Genomic DNA, 12,745 nt, shown 5'->3' with positions numbered 1-12,745 from the left:
GGAACCGCTGTGCTCTGGCCCACGTCTCTGCCCTGGGGGCTACAGGATGGGGCCTGGCATGGCAATCTGTCAGGATGGCCTAGGCGGCTCCAACCTCGGCACAGAGATTTGGGGGTGGCAGTGGGAGAGAGCCGATGACATTTAAGCCTGGAGGGCTATAGCCTGAGCCCCCCAAGCGCGAGATCCCCATTGCCGTTTAGGACAAGACTCTGCCCCTCCCCCTTCCTGGAGCGTGACCCCCTCCTCGCCGGAGGCTTGTGGGTCCGTTGGGGAAGAACCATGGAGGAAAAGCCCTCTAAAGAGCTCTTCCAGAGGCCGCTCGTGGCTTCTTCTGGAAGTGCTGGCCGTCTGGCCGATTCCCAAGCCCTGCACCTCGCCAGCCCCGAGACTCATCCTAGGTCTGACTGGGGCCCAGCGCTTGCCGCACCTCCCACCAGCCTCCACTCTCTACTGAGCCTGGGCCCTGGCCTGACTCCACATCAGTGTCCGCAGCCGGCTGGCTCCTCCCTGCCACCCTCGGCTCCTCTCGTGTGTGACCCACAGGCATCGGGCGAGTCCTTGGTCCACCATGGCTCCGAGGAGTCGCACCAGCAGAGCGACATCCGGAAGCTGTGGACCACGGCCACGCTGTCCCAGATGAATCTGAACTTGCCGCTGTCCAAGGTTGAAGAGTGGTCGGACACGGATGGTAGCAGCTTTTGCCACCAGAAGAGCGGTGTCGACTTGGATGCCGCCGACTGGGAGTGGGACGACAGAGAGCGCGATTCACTGCCTGGTGACAACAACTTCAAGCAAGAGTTGGACGAACACACCTTGTCGAAGCTGGAGCTGCACCGTGGCCGCTCCCTGGGGAGCAATTTAGAAGAGCGAGAGTCCAGGACCGAGGCCGGTCAGTGTGACACCGCCGGCCGTGGGCGCCCACAAGGCAGGGAGCTGGCCTGGGCCTCACTTCTCTTGGCTGCAAAATAAGGGGAGGTTGATAGCCTCCAGGTTTCCAGGATCCGCCCCCCCCCCCGCCCCGGGAGGGGCACCAACGCCAATCTTTCAGGCTTTAAATTAACCAGACATTCTTGGAGCGCCCCCTACCGGGCAGACATGATACCAGTCTTTGGGGCGCGGGGCACTCGGGGTGGGGGAGAGCCACGCACCAAAATGCGCAAAGGCAGGGCGGTAGGACCCGTGCTTTTAATGGAATCACTGGACCAGTTTAGAGGAGGGAGTGAACCCTGGATTGCGCTGGTTGAGATGTCTTTAATTCAGTCAGTAATTGGTTACATTTTTGAGCACCTGTTACTTGCCACTGTATGCAGTAGCACTTGCTTCCCCCCCCCCCCGCGCGAACGCTGGAAGGGACAATACGGTGAGTTCCATTTATTGAGCACTGGCTACATGCAAGGCACAGGGCTTCCGGAGCATTATCACCTTTAAACTTCACAAACTCCATAAGGGGGCACGGTTATGACCCCATTTTACAGATGAAGCAAATCGAGGGCAGAGAGGTCCAGTTACTGGCCCTGAGTCTCCAGTGGGGCAGTCAGAACAGGAACCTAGGTGAGTGGGACTTTAAAGCCCAGGATTGTCACCCTGTCTCAAACTGTCTCCACTAAGGTAGAACCTGGCAGCTGGTCTCTGAAGGCCACCCTTCCCCCCCCATGTGTCTACCCACACATCTCCTCTGTTGATCCTCTTTTCTCTTCTCCCAGAAAAGTCTTCCTCAATGTCATCACTCAGTATCTTGAAGCAAACACCTCATCGAGCCTACTGGGCAGAGCAGCAGAACAGGGTTGGAGGGTCCCAGGGAAACTGGGGTTTTAGTGGGTGGGGGATGGGTAAGTTGGGGGTTGTAGGGACTGGGTGGTGTGCAGGGTCGAGGGGCAGGTAGGGTGGTTGGGGATCTTGAGGGAGCACACAGGACAGTTTAGCCTTCTGCTGCCTCTCCAGCTGCCGCTGCCCCTGACGGAACTCATGGAGAACGAAGCTGTGGAAATCCTCACCAAGGCTCTCCAGAGTGAGTCGTCCCCTTCCCCCCTACTTCGTTAGGAGATTCGGGGTGGGGGGTTGCAAGACCTGTAGTTGTGGGATTTTCCTGGTATGCCTTATTCAGATCCCCTTACCACCCACAAATATTCCAGGAGCCCCACAAATAAGTAACAAGTTAGGGATGCAGTACAAGGAGATGTGATGGGGTGACCGTCCAGGCCTGGGGCCAGCCCTAGTGCAGTCCCTCTCTAGCTGATGTGGCTTCTCTGAGGCTTTGTTTCCAACTGCCTGTGGGAATGACAGACTTTGTGGGGCTGTGGCTCCCTCCCCAGATACTGTGAGGAGCTTTTGGGCAGGATTATTTGGGTAAACTTCCCCTGGCTTGCCCTGCTTATGGTACGAACGTCCAGAGGGGAGAAAGGGTGGGCTAACGGCTTACAGTGGGTGGTCCAGGAGATGTCCACAAAGGTGCCGGCTATCACTGCCCTAGTGCAAGTCTGCAACACCTTCTCTAACTTTGCCCTCCATCTTAACACCTGCCTCCTGTCCCCCGCCTCCATCTATTTGGAGCACCGGTCTAAGACTTGCCCATTTAAAACAAAACTGGCAGTGCCCTAGAGCCTTGGAGATTGAGCGTCCCCCAAAACGAACACAAGACCTGAGCGCTGAGCGCTCCTGCCACTTCAAATCACCCGCAGTTCCTCCAATCACACTTGCGGCGTCTGCTGCAGGGGAGACCACCCCCTTGCTCGCTGCCCTGAACGGAGCCTTGCCCTCCTCCTAGGCTACCGGTCGGGGATCGGCAAGGACCACTTCCTGACCAAGCAGCTCCAGCGAAGCATCGAGGGGCTCAAGAAGCGCCGCAACAAGAGGCTGCATGTCTCACTGCGCTGAGAGCACCACCGCGGGCTCGAGCGGCCGCCCGTCTCCAGCCCCAGTCCCTGTCCGGCTCCCAGACCCAAGCCCACCCCCATCCGCGTGGAATCTGAAGCCGAGAGAAATAAAAGAGTCTGTGCATTGTCCGTGAGTCAGTGCGTGGCTGCCCGCGTGAGGCGGACGCATGGGGCCCCGCCCTTCCCCGTGACCTTCACTCGGTCACCGCAGTGACCTTGAGCCTTCTCGGTCCGGGCCCTAGCGGCCTCGCCTTCCAGAGACTCGAAATTCAGGGCTTCTTGCATGTTTTAGCTCTGCTTCTCCCACCCCAGTTCCGTAGCCTTGTAGGGTATTGGGTCTGGGGCCCAGTGCCCCGAAGGTATTACCTTGGGGGGAAGGGGGAAAAGGAAAGGGGCGGAACCTCCCCTCCTGCTCAAGCTTGCGAGGCTCGGCTCCTCATGCATATGCAGATACGCAGTCTCTCCGCTCGTTCCGCCCTCTCATTTACATATGTATATAGTCTACCTTCACCAGTGCTGCAGCCACTAAGCGACCTCGCCCACTACTCTCTAGCATAGCGTGCCCCGCCTCCTCCGTTACCTAACAGCGCCCCTGGCCCCACCCCTCTCGGCTCTTATTCCCTGCGCAGCTCTGCGTCTCCTCTGGCCCCGCCCCCTCGGCTGTCTCCTACGCATGTGCGCCGCTGTGGCTCGGAGGCGGCTGGGCGGGACCTTCTTAAAGGCCCGCCCACTGGCTTTGCCCGCTCCGCCCCGACTCGTCCGGGCACGCAAGCGCTGCCTGCTCCATTTGTCTGATTAGCATAGGGCGCCGAGCCCCGCCCCCTGCTTTGCATGCGCACGGCCGGCCCCGCCCCCGCTGTCAGCTGGAGGAAGCGGAGTAGGAAGCGGCAGCGATGTCCTTTTGTGTCCTACAAGCCGCCGGCGGCGCCGCCGAGTGAGGGGACGCGGCGCGGCTGGGCGGCGCGGCCCGAGGAGGCGGCGGAGGAGGGGCCGCCCGCGGCCCACTGTTCACCCCGGCGCTCCGGGCCGCTCGGCCCCCATGCCTGCCCGCCCGCCCTGCCGGAGCCCCAGGTCCGGGGGCGGAGGGGAGCGCTGCCGGGGGCGGGCGGGGCACGGGGCCATGTGCGAGCGCGGCGAGGGGCGGGCTCCAGGCGGGGGGTGGCCGGCCCGGGGTCACGGTCCCGACCCCGTCGAGAGCCAGGAGGGGTCAGTGTTCCGGGCAGCGTCCGGCGTCTAGATCCTGGTGGGCCGGCCTAAGTCTCAGGGTCTGGCCCCGCTCAGGCTTGGGCCTCGGATCCAGCCCCAGGGCAGGGTTCAAACCAGCACCTGGGACATGCCGAAGTCCCAGGGGCTGGCCCGGGTGGAAGATGGGGAGGGTTCTCCGTCGGGCAAGGGGCTTTGAGGACCACGTGGGGGCGCTCAAAGGGGCCTTGGGCCACCCTCCTCTGTGGGTCAAAGGTCATCGCACCGGCGGGGGAGAACTTCCTCCTCCTTGGCTCTCCCCCATTTACTTCCTGATAACCTGATAGAGGTCTCCCGCGGGCGGAGGGGGAAGGGAGGCGCAGCAACTTTAGACAACTTCCCGTAGGTGTGCGCAGGTTTGGGGGGGCGGGCGGAGTGCCCCGGGAGGAGGAGGGCTCTGCGGCAGCAGGAGTGAAGAGTGAATGCAGACGGGGTACTAGGCGGTGGAGGCGCGCCCGCTGGGGTGGCCGGGATTGAGCCTGCTGGGGCAGGAGCGGCTGTGTGTCAGGTGCTAAAGGCCTTGATGTGTTTTCTCCACAAGAGTCTCTGCCGGTGTGTAAGTGTGGGGCATGGTGGGAGTATGAGCGTGTTTGTGAGTATGAGTTTCCTTACGGGTGCACACTTGGGGAGGAGTGTGTAAAGACAAGTGTGAGCATGAGTGAAGACTGGGGTTTGGGAAGGGCCATGTGAGATTCCCCGGGCGAGTGAGCATGTGTGAACATGTGGGAACACCTGGGTACCCAGGTGAGTGGGAGTGTGTGACGGCGTGAACATGTGTTTGTGAGTGCCTCAGCTGCCGTCAGTGTGCTCTCTTGAATAGAGGATCCCAGGTGAGGGGACCATGGAGGCACCCCCAATATCTGACAAAAATTGGGAGTGATCCTGCTTCTGCCGGGGGGTACCAGCCGGCGTTGAAGGTGACCAGAAAGCCAAGGTTACCCTACCAGCCTGGGTGGGAGTAGGGGATTTCAAGCACCCTCACCAGGGGGAGACCTGCTGTCAGTTACTGGCCCTGGAGGCTATGGAGACTGTTCCCATGGCAACAGCTGGGGGCCCTTCTCAGGGCAGCCCTTCCTTGGACTCTGTCCCCTCTCCCCCCTCACTGAGCCTGGTAGCCTGGCCCTGGGCCCGGGGTTGGGCAACCCAGTGGCAGTGTGTCTTTCTTCCCCATCCCCCATCCCAGTGCCTCCCTGGAACATGATGGGTATCTCTCTGCAGGTGACGAGCGCCATGTCCAGCCAGGTGGTGGGCATTGAGCCTCTCTACATCAAGGCGGAGCCAGCCAGCCCTGACAGCCCAAAGGGCTCCTCGGAGACTGAGCCTGAGCCCCCAGTGGCCCTGGCCCCTGGTCCAGCTCCCACCCGATGCCTCCCAGGCCACAAGGAGGAGGAGGATGGGGAGGGAGCTGGGCCTGGCGAGCAGGGCGGTGGGAAGCTGGTGCTCAGCTCCCTGCCCAAGCGCCTGTGCCTGGTCTGTGGGGATGTGGCCTCCGGCTACCACTACGGCGTGGCGTCCTGTGAGGCCTGCAAAGCCTTCTTCAAAAGGACCATCCAGGGTGAGCCCCCCACCCCTGTGCCCTCTGCCCTATACCCACTGGGCCTCACGCCACTCACTGGGTGCCCTGCTGGGTGCAGCGGCCCCCAGGCTACCATGGTCAGTCTAGTGTTCCCAGGCGCTTCCACTTCCTAGGAACACCCATTCCCTGAAAAGTTCAATAAAGCCCACCAGGATTTATGGAATGGATGGGGGTATGACAGGAGTCAAGGATGCCTGCCAGGTCTCTGGGTCCACAGTGGCTCTGAAAATTTCAAGGCAGGCCCTGCCTGTTCCTCATCTCAGTTCTTGCTTCTAGCCATTGCCAACCTCTCGTAGCATAGAACATGCCCCCTTTTTTCTCGATTTCCCCAAAGCAGCACCAACACAAGGCAGGCTTTTATGGGTGACTGAGGGGGGCTACGGCGTATTTCCATATCCAACTTGAAAAAGATTATGAGGCATCCGTGTTCTTCAGAGTCACTGCATTTTTCCTGCTTGGGAAAACATATCAAAATACAAGTGCGTGGGCAAGATGCTGATGTAACCGTGGCTGGGAATATGCCTGTTATTTATGTGTTTACTTAAACCATTGGTTACTTTGGAACATATATTTTTTTCAACATTTCTCCAGTGCTTACCTTGTGTCAGGCATGGTGCCCTTTTACTTTTAGGATCAGCCTCCACAGGAACCCCGTAAGGTGTGAGCACTATTGTCATCGTGTTTTACAGGATGGGGAAACTGAGGCTCAGAAAGTTTCTTTTTTTTTTTTTGGTGGGGGGAGGAGGGGACTTTGTTCAAGTCATACAGGTAGAGAATGGTGGAACCAGGATTTGAACTTGGGTTGATTTAGGTCCAGAGCTGAGGTCTTCAGCAGACTCCTGCCTGTTTATTACTAATAACTGAACTTCGGACAGACGCCTCACAACTGATTGTGACATTCCAGCGAGTTTTGACCTGGCCCAGATCCACTGGTCTAAAACCCTCTGTGCTCCCTCCTGGCTCTGAATACCAAGGAGCAAACAGACCAGGTCTAGGTGTTTCCTACCCACCCTGGGACTCTTTGCTCTTTGCTCACTCAGTTGACAAATACTTACTGAACCCCAGCTATAAATAGTAGCTACCATTTATTGAGCACTTTGGTGCAGTGCCCCATGTGCACGTTCTACCTGTATTATCCCCCTTAATTCTCACAACCCAGCTTTGTAATAAGATGGGAAAATTGTGGGTTAGGGATGGAACCTGCCCAAGGTCACACAGGTGGTAAGTGGTAGTATCAGAATGGGCCCCAAGCAGCCTCTAGAGCCCTCCTTCACAAACCTGTGCTTTGCTGCCCTGGCCACTGTCCCAGCATGGAGACAGAGCTGGGACCAAGGCCGGACGGGCTCTGCTCTTGAGCAGTTTATAGTCTAGCAGAGAGGAGAGATAGGGAACAATGGGCTGTACAGATTGCTCTATTACAGCTGAGGCGAGTGCTGGAGGAAGACGTACAGGTTGTGTACGGAGGGACCTGGCTGGGTCCAGGGCCTTGGAGAGCTTCCTCGAGGAGGTGTCTTGATCAGAGCATGGAAGCCCTAATAGGGTATAGGAGAAAATGCACTGTGGGGAGAAATGTGCCACCGACCTGTGGACTGCTGTATCGTTTTGGTCCCTGTGATAGCCCATCATAGCTGCAAGGGCCACCAGTAATTGTGAATGCCTACAGTGGGCCAGGGGACACTGGTGGTTCAGTGGTAGAATTCTCGCCTTCTATGCAGGAGACCTGGATTCAATTCCCAGCCTGTGAACCTCACATGCAGCCATCACCCATCTGTCAGTGGAGGTTTGCATGTTGCTATGATGTTGAACAAGTTTGAGCGGTGCTTCCAGACTAAGACTAGGAAAAAAGGTTTGGTGATCTACTTCCAAAAAATCAGCCAGTGAAAACCCTATGGATCTCAATGGCCTGGTCTGCAACCGATCACAGGGATGGCACAGAACTGGGCAACATTTGGTTCTGTTAAGCATGGGTTTGCTGAGTCAGGGGGCCAACTCGATGGCAGTTTACAACAATGACAACTGTGGGGCCAGGCCCTGTTCATACCACGGGGGACTGGGGACCATCTTGGCCCTCATGGAGCTGACACTAAAGTGGGAAGACAGATAATAAAGAACATGAATAAGCACAATATGTAGCATATTGGTTGGTCCTATGAGCTGAAAAGAAACTATAACAGTGGGTAAAGAGGACAAGAGGTGTCTGCAGTGGGGGTTTGCCATTGCAGGATGGCCAGGGAAGGCCTCCCGAGGGGACAACTGAGCAGAGACCTGAAGGACGCAAGGAGCCTGTGTGGCTATCAAGAGCCGCTCAGTTAGAGGTGACAGGATGCCCTGAGGCAGGGCCTGTGTGAGGAGCACCCAGGAAGCCGGTTGATCCGGAACAGGTGCAGACAGGGAGGTGAGGTCAGAAAGGTGACAGGGAGAGGGGGGTAGGCCTTGCAGGCCATTGGGTTCACTTTGGCTTTTACTCCAAGAAGGGACGATGTTGAAAAGTGCAGATAAGAGACAGGATCTGACTTGGGGTTGTAGGTCCCCCCTACCCCGGCCGCTGTGCTGAGAGTAGGCCGAAGGAGGCACAGCCTGCAAGATGGCAAGGGGACAGTGCTTCAGGACAGGGTGGAAGCAGTGGACAGGCAGGAGGGGTCAGATCCTGGGTATAAGGGTGGTGAGGCCCACCAGGACTTGTGGGCAGTTTGGCTGTGGGCTGTGAGAGGCACGGAGGATGCCGCCTCGGTTTTTGGCTTGAGCGTCTGAACAGATGGAGTTGCGGGCTTTGGGGCACAGATCAGGAGTTCCACTTTGGATGTGTAAGTTTGAGATACTTTCTAGACACACATGATGTTGAGGCAGTTGGATGAGTTGAGGGCAGGTCTGGACTAGAGACAGAAATTTGAAAGCCCTCGTGACTTTCAATCAAGGGAGTGAGTGGAGAAGCCCAAGGGCAGAGACCTGGGGTTTCCGGTGGAAGGAGGTCAGAGATGCACAGAGATCGCAAAGTGGCCAGTGAGGTGGGAGGAAGACCAGAAGAGTGTGGTATTCTAGGAGCAAAGGAACATGTTAAAGTGCTTCTAGGAGCTGGAAGTGATCAACGGTATTAGATGTGCCTTTTAGGCCAAGATGAGGACTGAGACGTGACCACTGGATTTAGCAGCATGGAGGTCACTGGGACCTTGATAGCAGATGAGGGCCGAATGGCCTGAGGGCAGAGGTGCGGGCTGACTCCCCGGGCCCCAGCCATCCCTTGCCCACGCAGAGGCCCCAGCCCAGTGGGCTTCCTGCCCCTCATGGAGCTCCTGCTCTCCCTTTCCTCCCCACACCCCCAGACCTGTGCTTGACTGGCCAGTCAGGGCTCTCCTGTAGGCTGGGCCCCCTCCAGGCCCTGGGTGGCGGCCACTGGAGCCCTGCCTCTTCCTGGCAGGGAGCATCGAGTACAGCTGTCCGGCCTCCAACGAGTGCGAGATCACCAAGCGGAGACGCAAGGCCTGCCAGGCCTGCCGCTTCACCAAGTGCCTGCGGGTGGGCATGCTCAAGGAGGGTGAGCGCTGGGCAGGGGCCTGGGGGAGGCTGGAGGGAGCTGGGCGCACAAGATGGACAAGGCCTGTTGGGGAGGGCTCCACAGGGCAACCTCACGGACACAGTCCTATCCTACAATTCCAGGGGTGCGTCTGGACCGTGTTCGGGGTGGACGACAAAAGTACAAGCGGCGGCCAGAAGTGGACCCGCTGCCTTTCCCAGGCCCTTTCCCTGCCGGCCCTCTGGCAGTAGCTGGAGGTCCCCGGAAATCAGGTGAGTGCACGTGGATACCTGAAGCTGCAGCGCTGGGGTGGGGCTGGGACACAAGAAGCCTCTGTGGCATCATTCACCCCCATCTATTCATGCACTCATTTCTCTAAGAAATATTTATGAAAATGCTGTTCCTGTATCAGTTATAGGAGAACTGGGGACAGGAAGGGTTTCCTAACACTCAGAGCCTGGCTTTCCCCTGGAAGTAGCTAGAGCCTTTCCCTGGAGGGCAGTGTCTGTGCCTGGCTGGTCAGCAGCCATTGAGGAAGGCCACAGGGGGACCAACTCTGGGAAGATGCTTAACCCTAAAGGGCCTGGTGAATTTGAGTGCCCCTGAGTAGTCCCCAATTGTCCCTGCAGCCCCAGTGAATGCATTGGTGTCTCACTTGTTGGTGGTCGAGCCTGAGAAGCTGTATGCCATGCCCGACCCAGCAGGCCCCGATGGACACCTCCCAGCGGTGGCTACCCTCTGTGACCTCTTTGACCGAGAGATTGTGGTCACCATCAGCTGGGCCAAAAGCATCCCAGGTAAAGGGCCCAGTGGTCTGGGGTACCCTGGGGTCAGCCAGACCATGCCTGGCTCTGCACACTTGCTCAGTGAAGCTTGCTCCCCTGTCCTCCAGGCTTCTCGTCGCTGTCGCTGTCTGACCAGATGTCAGTGCTGCAGAGCGTGTGGATGGAGGTGCTGGTGCTGGGTGTGGCCCAGCGCTCGCTGCCACTGCAGGATGAGCTGGCCTTTGCCGAGGACCTGGTCCTGGATGAAGAAGGGGCACGGGCAGCCGGCCTAGGGGAGCTGGGGGCCGCCCTGCTGCAGCTGGTGCGGCGACTACAGGCCCTACGGCTCGAGCGCGAGGAGTATGTCCTGCTGAAGGCCCTAGCCCTTGCCAACTCAGGTGAGTCTGGGGTGGGCACTGATGGGTCTCTCCACAGGGCCCTCCAGCTTTTAGTGCTGTGATGGCAACAGGGTCCCATTTGGCAGATAAGGAAAACAGGACTCAGGGAAGAACCCTGACTTCTGAAGGTCACACAGCAAGCCAAGGGCAGGGCCAAGAATTGTACGCGTGATTTTTAACCCTAGGGCTCTGTTCACAGGGAAAGAAGGGGAGGAAGGGAAGGCAGGGAGGACCAGAGGCAGCTATAGTTGAGTGGGAAAGGGCGGACCCCTGGCAGGAGCCTCCACCCCAAGCAGATGGGGGCTCTGCTCTTTCCGGAGATGGCCCAAGTCACAAGTTCTCCCCCTCTCTGCAGACTCTGTGCACATTGAGGACGCTGAGGCTGTGGAGCAGCTGCGAGAAGCCCTGCACGAGGCCCTGCTGGAGTATGAAGCTGGCCGGGCAGGCCCTGGAGGGGGTGCCGAGCGGCGGCGGGCAGGCAGGCTGCTGCTCACACTACCACTCCTTCGCCAGACAGCGGGCAAGGTGCTGGCCCATTTCTATGGGGTGAAGCTGGAGGGCAAGGTGCCCATGCACAAGCTGTTCTTGGAGATGCTCGAGGCTATGATGGACTGAGGCGGGGGGTGGGCATAGGCGGGGGTGCTGGCAGGACCTGCCAGCATGGGTTCAGCCCCAAGGGGGTAGAGCTGGGGCCTGGGCAGTGCCATAGCCTGCTGGCAGGGCCAGGGCAATGCCATCAGCCCCTGGGAGCAGGCCCCACATCCTCCCCTCCCCAGGGGGGTGTCAAGCTGGGAACGTGTGTGCCCATCCTCTGGGCAGTGCTGCCCCTTGCAAGCCATAATGTGCCCCCAGAGTGTAGGGGGCCTTGCGGAAGCCATACGGGGCTCCAGGGGTGGTGTGGGGGGCAGAAGCCTGATCTCAGGGAGGGAAGGGGGTGGAGACTACAGTCTCCCAGTGGGTGATGCTTTTGCTGCTGCTTAATCCGACCCCCCCCTCCAGAGCAGAGGGGGACTTGGAAAGCAAAGGCCTTGCCCCCTTCGCTCCTCTCCTCATCATTTGCATTGGGCATTATTGCCCCGCCCCTTGAAGCAATAACTCCAAGCAGGCTCCAACCCCTGGACCCCCTGGGGTGGCCAGAGCCCCCATTAGCTCCTACCCGGCCTCCTCAGGGGGTAGGGAGAGCACTGCCTCTATGCCCTGCAGAGCAATAACACTATATTTATTTTTTGGTTTGGCCAGGGAGGCGCAGGGACATGGGGCAAGCCAAGGCCCAGAGCCTTTGGCTGTACAGAGACTCTATTTTAATGTATATTTGCTGCAAAGAGAAACCGCTTTTGGTTTTGAAACTTTAATGATAAAAAAAATATATCCTATCGAGCTCAAGAACACTCTGTTCGGTGTGTCACTGGGCGGACGGTTGAAGATGCACACGACAAAGCCAGCAAACAATATACAAAAAAACAAAAATACACACGGTTCCCGAACGAAAAAGGGGTGTCTGGGAAATTTAAGTCTCGGTTTCCTCATCGTTCAGCAGCATGTTGGGGATCCCGCGGCTGATGGGGAAGAGACGTCCGGACTCTGGGCATTGGAGGGTGCCCTCCAACACGTCCACCTGCGGGGAGGGGTGACAGCTGACACTGGCGGCCTGGGGCGGGGTAACGGGGGGAGAAGGTGGTGCGCCAGTCTCACCTCCAGCAGCACGTGGTGCATCTTCCTCAGAAATTTTTCATCGCGCTCGTATCCCTCAGTCGGCCCTTCGGGGACCTCGACCAGATGCAACTGCGGGCAAGAGGCCTAAATCATGTCTGGGCACCCCCGACCTTCCCCCTCGGGCCAGAGCCAGGTCCCGGGGGAGCGGGGTGACCACCCCCGGGGTGTCCACGGGCGGGTTCTCACGGTATCTGCCGCCTCCAGAAGCGCCGCCCACTCCACCTTGGGTATCATCCGCGCCACGAAGTCGGGGTTGAACTCCACGGGGTTGATGCGGACCTCGGTGGCCTGCAGGGCGGATCGGTGAGTTAGGCAGGACGGGACCCCTGCTTCCCCATCCCACCTGGGCGAGGCGCAAGAGGACCCCGGGAAGATACCTGGAGCCGCAGGGGATAGCCGCGGGGCCCCACCCCCCGCACATGCGAGCTCAGCAAGTTGTGGGTGAGCAGCTTCATGTCGCCACTACGCGCTCGGGCATAGACCGGAGCCGGAAAAAGGCCGGCACCCCGTGCGTCACTTCCGGGGCTGCGCCACTCTATCCCATTGGACGGCCGGGAGGACCGGAAGCGGCGAGCTTGCTGCTGGAAGTACTCTTGCCTCTCGCCAGAGCTGTGGGCCGTAGAAACCGTCGGATCACGCGCCGCCGCCGGAAGCGTCTGCTCCTGCGG

The 12,745-nt window shown here is 59.0% G+C and overlaps 3 protein-coding genes across 5 annotated transcripts; 2 read left to right on the top strand and 1 right to left on the bottom strand.

The window, feature by feature from the left end:
- Window positions 1–130: 130 nt before the first annotated feature.
- On the top strand, window positions 131–3,630 carry CATSPERZ (catsper channel auxiliary subunit zeta). The gene is made up of 4 exons (XM_003419446.3): window positions 131–889; window positions 1,704–1,783; window positions 1,942–2,008; window positions 2,765–3,630. The coding sequence occupies exons 1-4, from the start codon at window positions 280–282 to the stop codon at window positions 2,872–2,874; spliced, it is 867 nt and encodes a 288-aa protein (XP_003419494.1). The 5' UTR covers window positions 131–279; the 3' UTR covers window positions 2,875–3,630.
- Window positions 3,631–3,839: 209 nt separating this feature from the next.
- ESRRA (estrogen related receptor alpha) lies at window positions 3,840–10,979 on the top strand. Of its 3 annotated transcripts, none has more exons than XM_064287869.1 (7): window positions 3,840–3,944; window positions 5,334–5,670; window positions 9,107–9,223; window positions 9,346–9,474; window positions 9,832–9,999; window positions 10,095–10,364; window positions 10,720–10,979. In XM_064287869.1, the coding sequence occupies exons 2-7, from the start codon at window positions 5,346–5,348 to the stop codon at window positions 10,977–10,979; spliced, it is 1,269 nt and encodes a 422-aa protein (XP_064143939.1). In that variant the 5' UTR covers window positions 3,840–3,944; window positions 5,334–5,345. The 3 variants fall into 3 exon arrangements, with proteins under 3 accessions (XP_064143939.1, XP_064143938.1, XP_010597378.3); XM_064287868.1 differs by lacking the exon at window positions 3,840–3,944 and adding an exon at window positions 4,030–4,461; XM_010599076.3 differs by lacking the exon at window positions 3,840–3,944 and having other exon boundaries at window positions 4,480–5,670.
- TRMT112 (tRNA methyltransferase activator subunit 11-2) lies at window positions 6,373–12,593 on the bottom strand. The gene is made up of 4 exons (XM_003419613.4): window positions 12,455–12,593; window positions 12,264–12,365; window positions 12,057–12,146; window positions 6,373–11,979 (listed from the first exon to the last, which is right to left on the bottom strand). The coding sequence occupies exons 1-4, from the start codon at window positions 12,530–12,532 to the stop codon at window positions 11,872–11,874; spliced, it is 378 nt and encodes a 125-aa protein (XP_003419661.1). The 5' UTR covers window positions 12,533–12,593; the 3' UTR covers window positions 6,373–11,871.
- Window positions 12,594–12,745: the final 152 nt, after the last annotated feature.

The sequence above is a fragment of the Loxodonta africana genome, chromosome 7, assembly GCF_030014295.1.
Source record: "Loxodonta africana isolate mLoxAfr1 chromosome 7, mLoxAfr1.hap2, whole genome shotgun sequence".
NCBI lineage: Eukaryota > Metazoa > Chordata > Mammalia > Proboscidea > Elephantidae > Loxodonta > Loxodonta africana.
The sequence above is the reverse complement of the archived record's forward strand: the minus strand, read 5'-3'. Positions and strand labels throughout refer to the sequence as shown.